General features: G+C 37.5%; 1 protein-coding gene across 1 annotated transcript in view; it reads right to left on the bottom strand.

Moving 5' to 3' along the window:
- LOC108682204 (endoribonuclease Dcr-1) overlaps window positions 1-15,769 on the bottom strand; it is a 28,264-nt gene extending 12,495 nt beyond the window's left edge. The window contains exons 1-13 of the mRNA XM_018171333.2: window positions 15,571-15,769; window positions 9,675-9,734; window positions 9,355-9,497; window positions 8,769-8,949; window positions 8,296-8,415; window positions 7,208-7,389; window positions 6,216-6,460; window positions 5,313-5,439; window positions 2,967-4,932; window positions 2,511-2,656; window positions 2,024-2,110; window positions 990-1,137; window positions 404-729 (exon numbers count right to left, since the gene is read on the bottom strand). Coding sequence (XP_018026822.1) covers window positions 404-729; window positions 990-1,137; window positions 2,024-2,110; window positions 2,511-2,656; window positions 2,967-4,932; window positions 5,313-5,439; window positions 6,216-6,460; window positions 7,208-7,389; window positions 8,296-8,415; window positions 8,769-8,949; window positions 9,355-9,497; window positions 9,675-9,734 — 3,731 coding nt within the window. The 5' untranslated portion in view covers window positions 15,571-15,769. The remainder of the gene's footprint in view (window positions 1-403; window positions 730-989; window positions 1,138-2,023; window positions 2,111-2,510; window positions 2,657-2,966; window positions 4,933-5,312; window positions 5,440-6,215; window positions 6,461-7,207; window positions 7,390-8,295; window positions 8,416-8,768; window positions 8,950-9,354; window positions 9,498-9,674; window positions 9,735-15,570) is intronic.
- Window positions 15,770-16,015: the final 246 nt, after the last annotated feature.

Genomic DNA, 16,015 nt, shown 5'->3' with positions numbered 1-16,015 from the left:
CCCTACATGTGTTGACAGTCCCGCTACAACGTAAAACCATGGTTAGGGCGAATTCACAGAAATCTTTCCTTATCGAGATATTAGGGGAATATTCAATACATTCTTCAAGTTTAAGTGGCGATGAAAATGTATAGACCAAATATCTGATAAGGATATTTCAAATCCAGAAAGCAAACATGCAATAAAATCTTGAATATAAATAAAATTAATTTACAGGGTACGATTTAGTTACGTGAAGATACTTTGACTTCCTGTGAACAACGTAATAAATTAACAGGTATACGGTATACTTATTTTGACCATGATTATTGGAAGTCTGCTCATTTCACGTATATACTTATTTACTTTTCAAGATTTTTACTTTCCAAGTAATAATTTTGGCCACGACTATTGGGGGACGCACTTATTGAGAAGTTGCATGGCCGCGGACAGGCGCAGTACAGTGCCTGTAGCGGTACAGTACGGTCGGCACTCGTTGGAATGCAGTGGATGCAGAACGTCAGGAGAATAATGCCGCGGGGGCACGAGGTCATTTGTAGCGGTTATTAATGATGGAGAAACATGTGCATTCTCTGGATTTAGAAGGTGAGGCGCTGCGCTAACTGCCTCAAAAGAAGTCGTTTCTACTTGTGTTTCATTCTCCAAAGGATCGGAGGAAAATGCAGGTTTGTTGTAGGGACTCAAGGTGACTGCATCGCCGAGCTGTTTCGAACAGTTCTCCAAGATGACCTGCCATAGGTACGATCCGATTGCGTTAGGAATAGAAAATGTACTTATTAACAGATAGGAAACTTAGAAACACTAATACAGAGCAGTTAATTTCGTTAAATGGCAAAAAACACAGGGTGATAATAGAAATCTTTTTAGGATACCCAAAGTAGCCTCGAATGTCAAGAAGCTACGAGTTGTAGTCACAATAATTGTACTGAATATTGAACATTATGGGCCCCTAAACAAGTCGTATTCAATTGTACACTACGAAAATGTACCTTCTTATAGGTGCAGTACGTGGCAAGATGAGAGACTAGATTGTCAGCAGCATCGGCGTCGGCGAGATGGAAGAGATGAGACCAGGGACTGGATCGAGCGCGACCACAGCTCTGCACGTACGACTGGAAGCTCAGAGCTGGGTCGAATCTGAGCAGAGGGAGGACACCTTAAGGAAAGCTATTATCAAGCTCAGAGCTGGGTCGAATCTGAGCAGAGGGAGGACACCTTGATGAGGAAAGCTATCATCAAGCTCAGAGCGGGGTTGAATCTGAGCAGAGGGAGGACACCTTGATAAGGAAAACTATCATCAAGCTCAGAACTGGGTCGAATCTGAGCAGAGGAAGGACACCTTGATAAGGAAAACTATCATCAAGCCCAGATCGGGGTTGAATCTGAGCAGAGGGAGGACACCTTGATAAGGAAAGCTATCATCAAGCTCAGAGCTGGGTCGAATCTGAGCAGAGGGAGGACACCTTGAGGAGGAAAATTATCGTCAAATGAAGATAACAGTGAATTACAGAAATACTGCTGCGTTCATTTTTGGAGAGGCCTAACTAGAGCAAAGAGGGAACCTTAGAACTTCTCAATCCGTCTTTAATTAGCACCATACACTCTAAAGAAATTACGATTCATCCGTAGGAATATTTGCAACTGGTCGCCAACGATGGAAGAGATGCATAACTAGGTGAGGATTTCTAATTTTTTTAATAAAAACTTGTATATCAGTGAAGAGCATCTCCAAGAAACTTTTCAGGATACTAATTCTTTTGATAGAAATTACAACGTTAATCAGCCAGAAACATAACTATCCTAACCTGATCTTGCTCATGATGAATATTATTTTTCACAGTAAAATAATGAATAAAAAGAATTAGGTTAGAAAAAAACAATTAAGAGATACGAGGAACTGGAAATTTTCGGCCAGACTGAGAGTAAAATGCTTTCAGGAGTGACATTACATAAATAAAAACAATTGGTTTTGTAGGACCTTAAAGTAGGTATATATTTAGTATATTCGAAAGAGTTTACGAACCTGACAACGAGGGTACAGTTAGGCACATCAATGCCTTCTTCAAGAACTCTCGTGGCCACCAGCATATTGCATTCCAAATGTCGGAACCTGCAGGGTGTGATTATTTCATATATTCCCAAGATAGATAAAAAGTCAAAAGAATTTCGATCAAAATTGTAGGCTGCTATTGTTAATGAAAAGATCAAGAAATAGACGATTCAAGCTAAATTCGAAGCAATTAGGAAGATATCGGGAAGGGCCCGAATTAAAACAAATATATATTTTAGATATGAAAAAATGTATACTGCCATGAATGCATTTTTCTTCCAAATTAGTAAGCCATCGAAAATATATCACAGCGACTGGTTGAAATAATTAATTATTAATAAATCTCACCAAAAATAATTCAACTGTGATTAAATTACAATCATTACATGCAACGAGAATTACCGATTCTACACCCTACACCAACGCTCCAAATTAAGCTAGAACACGAACATTCACCAACCTTCTTAAAACCTCTTCCTGCTTTTTACGCTCATTCTCAAGAGTTTTTTCATCGGGGATTGTGCCATTAGACTTCCAATCGCTGCCGACTTCCACAGTGAATTGGGGGAAAATCCAAGCAAAATCTCCACCGATGTCGCTGAGTTCCTGTACCAAATTCAGGCTTCGTTATACAGAATATAAAATTCTGAATACGTAAACGGCGGCGTTAACGCCAAAACTAAATTGAGAAACATGAAAAAAATTTTTGGTCCATAGAATAACTGTAAAAAGAGATAAAGAAATAAAAATTTGAGCAGAATGATTATAAAGAAATAACGGGGGTTTGTAGTTGGCTAAAATCGCAGGTTGAAGAGAGATAAGATATAAGGGCCATAATAATATATGCTGGTACGCGTAAACTGGACCAAAGGGTGATGGGAGTATTCAAAACAGGAAAGAATTTTATCAGATCTACCTTGAAAAGACGATAGAGCATTTTTGCAGTGGTGCTGGAACGGACAAAAACAAGTCCACACACGGAGTCGGGATCATCTGGATTATGGACTTTCACTTTTTCCTTGACTTCCATTTCAGCTCGTCTCTTCTTACCACCGCGCCCTTGTGTCGGGAAGGCGGAAGTCACGACGCCATTGACTTGGCTTTTGCTGGCAGTAACTGATGATTGATTTTCACCATTGCGAGTGCAAGACGCGTTGGTCTCCTTTGAATGAAGACAACTAGCACATAATTCCTTAGCAGATGTTGAGTCGGCTACAACCGAGTTGGCAATGATTTCAATTTCTGAATTGAAATTTTCTGTCTTTCCCTGCTCTTGCATTTCGGTTGTTGTTTCCGAAGAATAGACATCAATTTCCTTCTCGCTGCAAGCAGCATTTTCGTTAACACCGCTGGCTGACTGAGTAATTGAATTCTGATTGAATTCATTTGACGCGGAATTCGCGACATTCGGAAAGAGACAGCAGTCACTGGATTCAAGAGAGCTATCAGGGGCTAAAATTTGCCCAGCACTCGCGTCGATCTGAAGTTTATTTGAACTTTCCAAGAGGTTCTTCTGAGGCCCCTCTTTCCCAATAGAGTCTGTACTAATGCTAGAAGATACATGATCGCACGAGGTAGCATGGGTTGCATGGTTGGAATGTTCCCTATTATTGGACATGTTTGCATCATTAGCAGCGTCGCACTGAGATTCATTAGTCGAGTCGTTCACAGCCATTATTGAATCACAATGAAGTGGTTTCCTACCTAACTTACTAATTAAAGAGCTCGTACTATTGGACAGAGACAAGGACGTGGCAGCCCCAGTAATAGCGGGAACTTTCATGGGCGAGCCCTGGCAGCTGCTAAATATTTCAGGTGTGTCACGGCCCGAGTTCTCCTCATCTAGTTGGGGAGAGACAGCAGCGCAGGATGAAGTGCAATTACTATTATTTTCTTCATGATCACTGTGGAACTTTGCATTGTGGCTCCCAGCTGCTTGATTAAAGCCAGTAGCGAAAGCAGTTTTAGGTTGTGTCTTTGTATCAGAATGAGCAGCAGCACAGAGCGAGTCAGCACCATGTTGAACAAGTCCATCAACAGAGAGCGATGGCACATCACAGCCTTCAATAAGCACCTGGCGAGTTAATTTTAACTCACCATCATCACAGCAATCGCAATTTTCACTATCATTGATTTTCAAGTCGTCACACATGTTACACAGATCTTCATCGGGTCGGAACCCATTTATTTTAGGAGAGAGCTGAGACTTGCCTTCCTCCAAGCTTGAATTGCTAGGCAGATCAGAACAGCTCTGAAACGAGCTGACTGATTCAAGATCAACATCCCTAAATTTCACATGTTTGTTCATCAAGTTCTTCAAATTGACATTCATTTGTCCGTCATTAACATCATGGTCGTTTGTACTATACTCGACGCCTTGCGAAGAGTCACAAGCGTCTGGTTTAAAATCACAGCCGTCGGGTAGGTCAAGAGAGACTCCTGTGTTCTTCTGGCCTTCATCACACTCATTAAACCAGCCCTGCTTCTGAAGCCGCTTAATATCGTCATCCGTAACCTCCGTAATGGAAGCATCTGGAACGATGTGATCAAGATTATAGTTTTCTAACTTAGTTTCAACCACAACAGAATGTGAGCCAGGATTTACAGGTGTCATGGAAACATTCACATCATCTGGATCGGCGAGCATACGTCCACAGCTTCTGCAAACTTCTTCCTTTGGGAGATTTTGGTTGTCACTTCCACCAGCTGAAGCATCAGGACCTGACTCTTCTGTGGATTGTTTGTTTCTGTTCCGCGGATCAACAAAATGGATTGGCCGGATGCGTCTCAATATGCTTATGAGGCGTAGAACTTTTGGTGTAGAAAACTGCAATATTTGGTCCAATTCTGAGAATTCGCTGAAGCAGTCTTCAATTACAATCCTGTGTAGATAAAAAGTTTTATTAATTTAAATTGGCTACCTTGCAATGCATGAATTGGAGTATTTACAAGTAAATCGTGAATATTCAAGTCAACGCTTGAATGTGTTGAAGTTACTCCTATTCATTCACAAACACATAAAATTTAGTTATGATCAGCTTATACAATACTTTGATGGTAATCATTTTACTGCTAACAACACAACAACAAAATTGAATGATTCATGAAAGAGCAAAAGTAACAAATTAATGAAGATAGTAACTGCCGCTAGCAGTAATTTGTTATCTAACAACTTGAACGTGCAACAGAAATCTAAGAAAAAGCATATACATATCTCTATATCTATCTATCACTGGCTTCCGTTATTAGAATATTCACTCACCTTATTCTAGTGAGGACAGTGAAGACCATGCAGAGGAGGAGGTAATGGCGGTCATAGGCAGTCTTCTTCTTCATCTTCTCTATTTCCACTAGAGCGTAGAGGGCGGCTCTATCACTGCACCATAGCCCTGCAACAACACATTGTATTCAAGACCTCACAATTAAAGCATAAAATGCCGCTCTATCACTGCACCATAGCCCTGCAACAACACATTGTATTCAAGACCTCATAACTAAAGCATAAAATGCCGCTCTATCACTGCACCATAGCCCTACAACAACACATTGTATTCAAGACCTCACAACTAAAGCATAAAATGCCGCTCTATCACTGCACCATAGCCCTGCAACAACACATTGTATTCAAGACCTCACAATTAAAGCATAAAATGCCGCTCTATCACTGCACCATAGCCCTACAACAACACATTGTATTCAAGACCTCATAACTAAAGCATAAAATGCCGCTCTATCACTGCACCATAGCCCTGCAACAACATTTCTGCTTCTTTGAAAAGAAAGTGCAGACTTCATAGGCCACTACAACGTAAAATACCACATGCAACTACGGATATAGTCTATTCTAGCAGTCTTCATTTACTATCCATATAGCTATAATGAACTTTATAGTGAGTACTATCCCAAGTTCTTTCATTCAAGAACTCGTAACTAAAGCGTAAAAAACCTCTCTATCACTGCATTATAGCCCACGGTAAAACACAATATACACACATTATATTAGACTGAATTGGATCACAGAAATGGTAACCTTTCTATTGCAAAAGTTTCTAGCCAATGATCTAGCTGATGACATATCAGACCAGAAATTCATTTTTAAAGAATTTTGTGGTGACCAAAATATAAAGTGTTTATTAACTAACGATTAAGCATAAGCTAAACGCACCAAGATCATTGAGGACAGACTCGAAGTTTTCAAAGATGGCAAGAGGTTGTTTCTTGGGATCAGGCACGCCTGTGCAGAACTCCCTGTACTCCTCGCCATAGACCTCGACGGGATCGTAGCGATGGTTGTCCAGGAAGCAGCGCGCCTGGGCCAGCAGTTGCCTGATGTTGCCTTCTGGGCTGTCTGCCATCACTGGGGGCGGGGAGCTGCAAGCCACCACCCACTCCTTGGCCCGACTCTCTGTGCTGCACGACGTCAGAATACATAAGAAATTTAGAATAATAAGTAATTAGAGTCACACCGAACACTCCCTGGCATGAATCTCCGTGCTGCTCGACATCAAAATATATGAGAAATGTGACATACTATCATTCATTGTAACACCATTTACTCTGTTGCACGACTTTCCCATGCCGCACGTTGCCAAAATATGGAATAAATGCAATATTTCATCATTTAAAGCAATAGGAAACTTAAGGAAAGTAAATGAAAATGAATTACAGACAGATTTTAGCTCCCTAAGCTGTTGATGATTAGAGACATGTATAAATCAATAAATAATTTAAGAAGATTTTTCAGTAGAAAATAATGTTGCGTTTTTCAGTAGAATGTAAAACGTAAATAATCATCAGATTTTAGTAAAATTATTTAAATGAAAAACCATAAATGAGATCAAAACCTATTGAAAAATAAAAATATGAATAAAAAATTGAACATGAATGCCCCTGAAGACATTATGACGCTCAAACCTAAAGGAATGACACTGGCGTAAGATTATGGCACCTCAAATGAATAATTTATAAGATTGTGACAGCTTATGCTGAATGATAAACATAATTATCGCAACCCACATGCAAGGATAAACAGGATTAAGATTACTTTTATGGAATAAAGTATGGTGCAGGATTGCGACAACATACATTGAATAAAAATAATGTGGGATTATTGCAACTTATACGGTACGATGATCACAAAACTGAACTGTGACTGACCCAATGACAGCAGCGATGTCACTAGCGGTGGTGACGTTACACCGAGTGGCGTGCGTGAGGCGTCGAATGAAGCAATGCAGGAGGTGGGGAGGAGTGGTGGAGGACGCGGGGGACGTGAGTGGTGACAACAACGGTGGAGTGCAACCAACCACACGGCACCGTGAAGGGGCGGACCACACCAGCTGCAGACAAAGAGACACATGTTTATCTTTGATTTTATGAATTCTCTGATTTTACAAAATCCCATGAAATAAATAATTTATTCTTTGACTCCTCAATTTGCTAGAAAGTAACAAAAAATTCATGAAAACCTAAAGATAAATTTAACCTGATTTTCAGCTGCAACTTGAGCCCAAAAAATGCGTTATGTACATAATGGTTTCTAAATTTGTGGTATCGGCCTTCGCATTATATTTACTTGATGTAAACACCATCAATTAGTTCAAGGTTAAATCACCAATTTCTTGATTGCACGTTTTCTGAAAAGAAAAAGTAGACTTTACAGGCCACTAAAAAATACCATCTGCAACTATGATTATAGTCTGTTCTAGCAGTCTACATTTACTATCCATATAGATATAATGAACTTTAAAGCGAGTACTATCGTAAGTTCTCAACTCATAGCAAGAACAAGAGTGAGTAAATATAAACATTAGCATGCTTAATTTAAACAAGGGGTCTCATTAAAATATAGTGTGACTACAAAGAAAAAGAAAAACAGCATAGAAATGAGAAGAAGTTTCACGAGGGAAAAATTAAGTGAGGAATTAAGCACCATTGTTACTGCGTACTAAAACACAACTAACTACAAAATCATGTGTAACTTTTTGAGGATAAAATTTGATATTCAACAATAGAGGTGTGCATAAGAAATAGGTACAACTAGTGTCATTGTAAAACCCAGTAAATTTGTCATTTTTTAGAATGTTGAATGCAACAAGCTCAGCATTTATTCTGTGGTCATTGATCCTTATCACAGAATTCACACAAAACTTCCTGAATAAAATGTTGAATTAACACATAAAATAAATATTAAAATGTAGAATTCTACATAAAATATATTGTATAAATGACTATGATGTACTCACTTTTCTAAAAGCTTCATCAGTGAGACACACTTGAGCATCAGCCAAAAAGAGCAGGCTGGCTGAAGACAGCTGAAGATGCTCAGGAAAGGCGGTGGCAACTCCACACGTAGCCATCAATACCTGAATAGTAAATAATATTTCAACAAGTGGTAGTTTGCGCAGGCATGAGAAAAGGTTACATGAGCTCCTTGAAGAAGAAGGATATTGATTACTGTTAAACATTCCTTCATTTAATGAGTTGAATTCGTATGTCAGATAATGCATAAACCATATAATATAGAAAATATTAAATCAGAAATTTTCGGCGGAGATCATGATGACAACCCCCACATTATTTTAGCTTAAAATTTTAGAGAAAATAATGCCAATTTCAAGTATATATGCTGTGTAATTTAAATTTTTATTTTAATATTTTCAACACACGGGAAGTTTCTGTGCCCACGACTAATTATATAATTGTAGCAAGTCCAAACCTGAGACTCAGCACACTTGTTGAACCAAGTTTCATCGTCCCAAGCTTGCAGCTCCTCCAAGTGTTCAGGTATCAAGGATACATTCAGGCTTGTGTTTTGTCTAACAGATTCACTGAGCAGCTGCAGGCATGAGAATGAGTTGCCCAGAAACACTGCCCTGGGTTCCTCCGCTTCTGGTGAGCTGTAAAATGTAATTTATACATATTAGTATTAATAATAATGAATGTTATTCTAGGTTTTTCATATGGCGTTTTGAACTTTAGTTGGCAACACAAGTATGTGGTAGAAAAATGGAAAAAACGTTATTACAGGCATTGGCATAATATATAACTGTGAATTTAAAATTTTTAGCACTAATTTGTTGGCTTGAAGCATTGCCCCAAGGATTCTTTTTTTTCCATCTCTATCTTGCATAACAAATCATCACTAGAATTAAAATTAATAAGTAAATTGTGGTACAACAAGCAAGTGATTCCTAAGTTGGCCCAAATAGATTCAAGTAATTGCAAGAATAACTATAGGAAAATTTACATAAAATAAACAATATTCATTAATGAAATATTTTACTCTTAGAAGACATTTTTACCGTTCTCCACTTTGATGAGCTGCAGTGGTAGCAGCAAGATGGTGCAATTCCTTGCATAAAGAAGAGGCCAGGAATATTTTTGTACTGTTGCTGGATAGAATAGAGACAGTGTTTTGCTGCAGGCAGCTCCACAGCAGCTCAACCTGTAACACAAATCAAACCTGAAAAATTTCGCCTTAAAAAAAAAATAAATTAGATTACGATAAATTTTGCCATAAAAAATAGAAATTAGATCATGACAAATTTTGCCTTAAAAAAGAAATTATATCAAGACAAAACAGTCACCTAGTAACTTGATCAAATTAAAGCTGAAAGTTTACCTGATTTTCACAGGGGGTGAATATGCTGCTATGGACATTGTCAGGCTGTATTCGGTTCATCTGGAAAAGATAAAAATTAATTTAATTTAATATGGAAGTGAATGATTGTTTATTGATATTAAATAAATTCAATTAAACAAGTATTTAGAGAAGTGGCTTGTGCTACTAATGAGTTGACTTCCAAACAGCATTGGGGGTGAATTTTGTCAAAAGTGATTATAACAAAAACAAAATTATATTCATTGCTTGTTCAATATTCATTTTCATTATTATTACTGAAATATTGTGGTTCTGAAGTAACAAATTCTCAATACATTTGGAGTTTCCCGGCCTGATCGTGCTTTTTTGTTAATACCGTAGTAATGAGATAGGTGGCAATCCATCAAGCAGGATATAGCAGCTACATAAATGGATATAATGGATTCAAGCAGGATATAATGGATTCATGGATGCATGAATCTCAAATTTCAATACTGTCTCTATTACAAAATCAAAACAACTTTATTTTTGACCCAGCCTACAGCCCTCAGCTACATAGCTAAAGTCTCAGTCCAATTATGAATATTGACAAAATTTTCCAAACATCATGGGTTGCAAAAATCATTCAATTTTTGCAGGATAAATTAGAGAAGAGCTATTTGAATGGGTGAAATTGTTTCCAAGTATGGGTATTTTTGTCTCACTCATTTGCATTACCGTAAAATGGGGTAACTTAGACCGGCGGGGTAACTTAGACCACTTTTCGTTTTTTTTACAAAAACCCTCACAACTCAAAAACTATTTGACATAGAAAAATTTTGTCAATGGGCATTAAAGGCCTAATACTTGAGCCAGCAATTTATGGTGAGTGAAGCTAGAGTATAGACCTGTATTTTGCATGTTTCAATTCAAGTTTAATTTAGCTAGTAAGAAAATGGCATCATTTATAAGAAAAAAAGTGGTCTAAGTTACCCCATTTTATGGTATATTTGTGGCTCCTGGATGGGCTCCTGCCTGCCCATATGCCCAGGTGTATCCTCAAGCAACAAGTTTAGCTGAATGACCACAGATATCAAAATTTTGCTGATACAAAGAACAATCAATCACTGATATAACAATTATATATATATATATACTATCAATGGACACAGACTTCATGATTTGCATAAAGTTCAGGTATTCATTATCAATTCTTATAGGTACCGTAAAATGGGGTTACTTTGACCGGCGGGGTAACTTTGACCACTTTTCGTTTTTTTAACAAAAAACCCCAAAACTCAAAAACGATTTGACATAGAAAAATTTTGTCAATGGCCATCAAAGGCCTTATACTGAGGCTACATAAAACAATAGAAAGATTTAAAAAGTTTGCATATCTAATAGGTTAAAAAATTAATAATGTGACCCACGAAAAAGAGCAATTATTTAAAGCCTGTCAGAGTACCCCCTCCAATTTTTTTATTTTTGGTAAAATAACTCCAGGTTTTGATGCATTGTAGTAGAACTCTTCTAGTTACATATGCAAAAGACAAATTTTAGGAAAGTGTCATAGTTTGCAAATGGGAGCGCCACCCCTCAATGGGGGAACTTTGACCACCTAATGGCAGCCATGATGGGGTAACATTGACTGGCTTGGAAATTAAGTTAAAATTACCATAGGTACCTATATAACATATTTTATGTTTGATACACCTATTAATGTTTTTTTTTCTTTATGTTTCAGACTCTACAGAGTCTTATATATGGTAATTTCAACTTAATTTCCAAACCGGTCAATGTTACCCCGTCACAGCTGCCATTAGGTGGTCACATTTTGCCCATTGGGGGGTGGCACCCCCCATTTGCAAACTATGACACTTTCCTAAAATTTGTCTTTTGCATATGTAACTAGAAGAGTTCTACTACAATGCACCACAACCTGGAGTGTTTTTACCAAAAAATAAAATTGATTTTACCACCCAGTCAAAGAAACCCCAAGAGCTGGGGTAACAAAGACCATCACTTTTTTTGAAATTACATCACAACTATGAGAGGCAGGAGCCAGCAATTTATGGTGAGTAAAGCTAGAGTATAGACCTGTATTTTGCATGTTTCAATTCAAGTTTAACTTATCTAGTAAAAAAATGGCATTTTGAAAAAAAGTGGTCAAAGTTACCCCATTTTACGGTATTAAACATTGCAAATTTCACACAGCACCGGTCTGCACTGAGCATGAATTCAAATCAACAGTTGAAAAGCAAACTGAAAAATTGAGCAGAAAGCCAGAAGCTACCCTTGAACCAGATTGGAGAATTGGGCACAAGCCACCCTTGAATTGGCCAAAAAGGCCAGTGAATTTGGCCAATTTCACCCATTTGAATGGCCCTTTCCCAATTTTATTACTAAAAAATAGGAAGAACTGTCTTTTTTCAACAGCAATTTTTGACAATTGCCCAAAAACCATAGTTTTTTACATTTGATTTTAGGAAATTTCTGCCCAGTATTGCAGTATGACCAGTGAGTGAGACAAAAGCGCTCATCTTCATGGACAATTTTCTAGTGTGGAATATATCTATCTAGGTACTTCTGAAGCCCAATAAGAGAGTTCCTACCATTTTCAAAATTGCAAGATTACAGCTGAATAAATGACTTCTTAATTTTTAATAGAGGTTCTCAATGAGGCCACAAGATTCTAGCTGTATTGAAAATTTGTCATGTGGGGGCTACAGCATTTCCATAACAAGTAGGAAAATGTGACTACCGTATGCATGACGTTTGTGACTATGTATGACATTTGTGAATACCGTCAACCGGGGCTACTCGGGACGGGCAGGTAACTTGGGACAGTCCTCCAACATGGCGTAAAACTGTTTTAGTAGCAAAACTAATTGGAATATTGCAAAACTAAATATAGTGGCGTAAACATCAACATTTTTCCTATCTATGTAGTATAAAGGAAGTTCAAAAATACTACATTTACTAGCTTTGAAAAATTCCTGAAAAAAAATGGTGAAAAACGATATTTTGAAAAGTTACTTCTGCTAAGGTCTGTAGTAAAAAAAATATTTGCCATATTAAAAAATTTTGCTTAGAAAAAAGTGGCAGACAAGTGTCAGCATGAAAACTTTATTTGCGGAATTTACATACCTCAATCAAAAAAAAAATGGTGGCCATTTCCGCATGGCGGGGCTACTCAGGACACCCCCCAGGGGCTATTCGGGACACCCCCAAAAACGCATTTACAGCAGAACCTCAGTTAGCAAAGGCTCCAGTTAAGAAAAAAATTGATTAAAAACAAAGAATATTGATTACATTTACCTCACTCAGCGAAAAAAATTTCACTTATCGAAAAATTAGTGTAGGTATCATCGGTCATCACAAAATTGTGCGTAGAATGTCATATATAGAATTGTGCACCAGGCATCATAGAATGAAAAGTAATTGACCTAAACTATGATTTATTTCTCAAAAACATATGATGGTTGTCACTAAAACATTCCTTTCTGTTTCAGGTATGTTTTTCACAATCTTTTTTATAGTAAATTCACTTAACCCAATTAAAATGGTGTGAAATTACAAGCCGTCCTGTAAGCTTACAGATGCAGAAAAAATGCTATAAGGCTGCTGATATGAAGCTTGCAGTGGACAAGGTTGTTGTAAATGCTCAATGGCATGTTCATGGATACGGTAATATCACATCAATAATATGGTAATATATCAATAAAGGAAAAACAAGTAAAAATCACAGAAAATGTCATTTATTCTACCTCTACATCATCTACAACAGTGGTTCCCAAAGTGGGCGATATCGCTCCCCTAGGGGCGGTGGAAAGATTTTGGGGGGCGGTAAGGAAGAAGAGGGTGGTAGGGGGTCGATAGGGGGTCGATAGTCCGAAGTCAATGTCAGAATTTCAAACGTTTGTTTGACGATTTGTAAACAACACGTGCAGCACATGACTCCCGTCTCCCATGCAGCGATGGTTTTTTTTTTACCCAGATCTGTCTTTTTAACCTCTCCTGGGTTTACGTTGATTGTACAAATTAACGGCCGGACTCGCGGTCGGTCTCACGGCCAATTTCCAAATTCGATGATCAAGGAATATCTCTCAAACTAATAAACTTAACTCGATGAAACTTGGTACACGTATTCATTAGGACCTAATGATAATGTTTTGCTCGTGAAAATTGTTTGAATTTTGCCATCGTTTGTTTTTGCCATATTTATATGGCAATACGGGCCAAAATTCAAAGTGATCAAGTAATTTCTTCCAAACTACTGAGCAGATTTGAACGAAATTTTGAATTTACAGTCCCAACTCCGAACGGTAATGTTTAGCTTATGAAAATTTTTTCAATTGCGCCTTTGTTCGCGAGTTTTTCTTTTTTCATTTCACCTTCATTCGTGATTTAAACATCAATACGTGCTTAAATTCTCAGTAATCAAGAAATTTTTTTCAAACTACTCAACAGATTTGAACGAAAATTAGTATTTAAAAACCTAACCTCAGCAACGGTGATGTTTACAATTTTTTCGTTTTGCCATCGTTTGCGAGTTATACAGCTATACGTATAAGGCTCTTGGTTAAACCGGCTGGTAGAAAAGCCGGTCGTTCCTCCTATATTTGTATAACTCGCAAACGAAAGCAAAATAGAAATGTCACAAGCTGAACATTGCCGTTGAGAGGTTAGGTATTTATATACAAAGTTTCATTGAAATCTGTTCTGTAGTTTAAAAGGAATTTCATGATCACCGCAAATTTAAGTGATAAATTACCCGGCGATACGGGCCGAATATAAGGAAGTGTGAAATCAAGAATGACGATGCAATGAAAAAAACTCGCAAACCAAGGTAAAATCGAAAGAACTGTTATAAGCTAAAAAATCACCGTTTGGTAGTTAGGAATGTGTTTTCACAATTTCGTTCAAATCTGTTCAATAGTTTGAAAGAAATTTGTTGATCACTGCGAATTTTAGCCTGCTTCATAATATACACGTAACTCACGAAAGAAGGTGAAATTAAAAAAAATTACAAGCCAAATATCACCGTTAGGTTCTGATGAGTAGGTACGTGTTCCAAGTTTCATAGAGCTGCGTTCATTAGTTTGGGAGATATTACTTGATAATGGAATTTGGAGATTGGTCGTGAGACCGGCCACGAGTCCGGCCGTAAATTCGCCCGCAACATCCTAGGTTTCTAGTGCTGAACCTGAAACAGTTAAAACAGCTGAAAAAAGTATTGGTTCACTAAATGGAGTTCTATTTGTGAAATACACAATTGTGTTTAAACTTTATCTTTTAAAATTGCATCGTACGAAATTTCAATAAAGAGGCGTATGTTTGTAGGGGGCGCTAGAAATTCACTGGGGAGCCCAAGGGGGCGCCAGCCTGAAAAAGTTTGGGAACCACTGATCTACAATGAAAGAGGAGGACTTCAGAGTACTGTTAGTAATGGATGAGTACACTCTGCATGCTTCAAATGTTTTAAAATGAAGTTTTATTCCAAGTGTCCCAAGTAGCCCTGCTTGACGGGGCTACTTGGGACACTCTTTTTTTGCTTCTGGCACCTTACAAATAGCATATGGAATTTTTTTGGAGAAGCCATGTGATAGCCCTTGCAAAGAGCTTTGAAATGAGCCTAAACTTGTTTATGAAATGTTTCATGGTAAGAAGTTATGAATGAAAAACATTTGAAACCTTCCAGAGTACTAGCCCTGGTTGACAGTATATATCACGCTTGTGACTATGTATAATGCTTGAGACTATGTATGATGTTTGTGACCACGTCCCTTGCTAGATTTTTATTCAAAAAATTCTAACAATACAACATATTTTTACATTCAATTTTTAGAAAATCAACTGTGAAACAATCATTTTTACCGGGTATAGAAAATTTTACCAGATAGGTACCTTATTCCAGATAGGATGGGAAATTACTCACCACTGACTGATCCTTGTGTGCAGGCCAGCATTCATATAAAACTTAACATTTAGTTCATGATTTTCCAATGTTAAGATGTTGAATGTTATTTGTCCATTTTAGCCTCCAAAATGTTATACATGTTGAAGCTTTGGAATTCAATTATCAATTGCAATTTGTAAATGGACTACGGTATAGATCTAGAATTAACAACTACTGGCAGCTCTGCAAGTGAATTAAATGATTTGTCATACAGCATACATTTATACAATGGACTCTTATTATAGCTAATAGATAGCACAAAATTATATTTGCTCCTAAATAATGTGTACAAGTTATTATTCTTATTAGATAAATTATTAATCCAGATAGCTGGCTACAAATTGAAACTTGAATAACTTAAGTTACAGACAAGGCAGCAAGATCATGGCTAGTGTGCTACTCTTGTCCAAGCGAGCTCTACAAG

Source organism: Hyalella azteca, unplaced genomic scaffold (genome assembly GCF_000764305.2).
Source record: "Hyalella azteca isolate HAZT.00-mixed unplaced genomic scaffold, Hazt_2.0.2 contig7326, whole genome shotgun sequence".
NCBI classification, from domain to species: domain Eukaryota; kingdom Metazoa; phylum Arthropoda; class Malacostraca; order Amphipoda; family Hyalellidae; genus Hyalella; species Hyalella azteca.
This window is presented reverse-complemented; position numbering and strand designations above follow the sequence as displayed.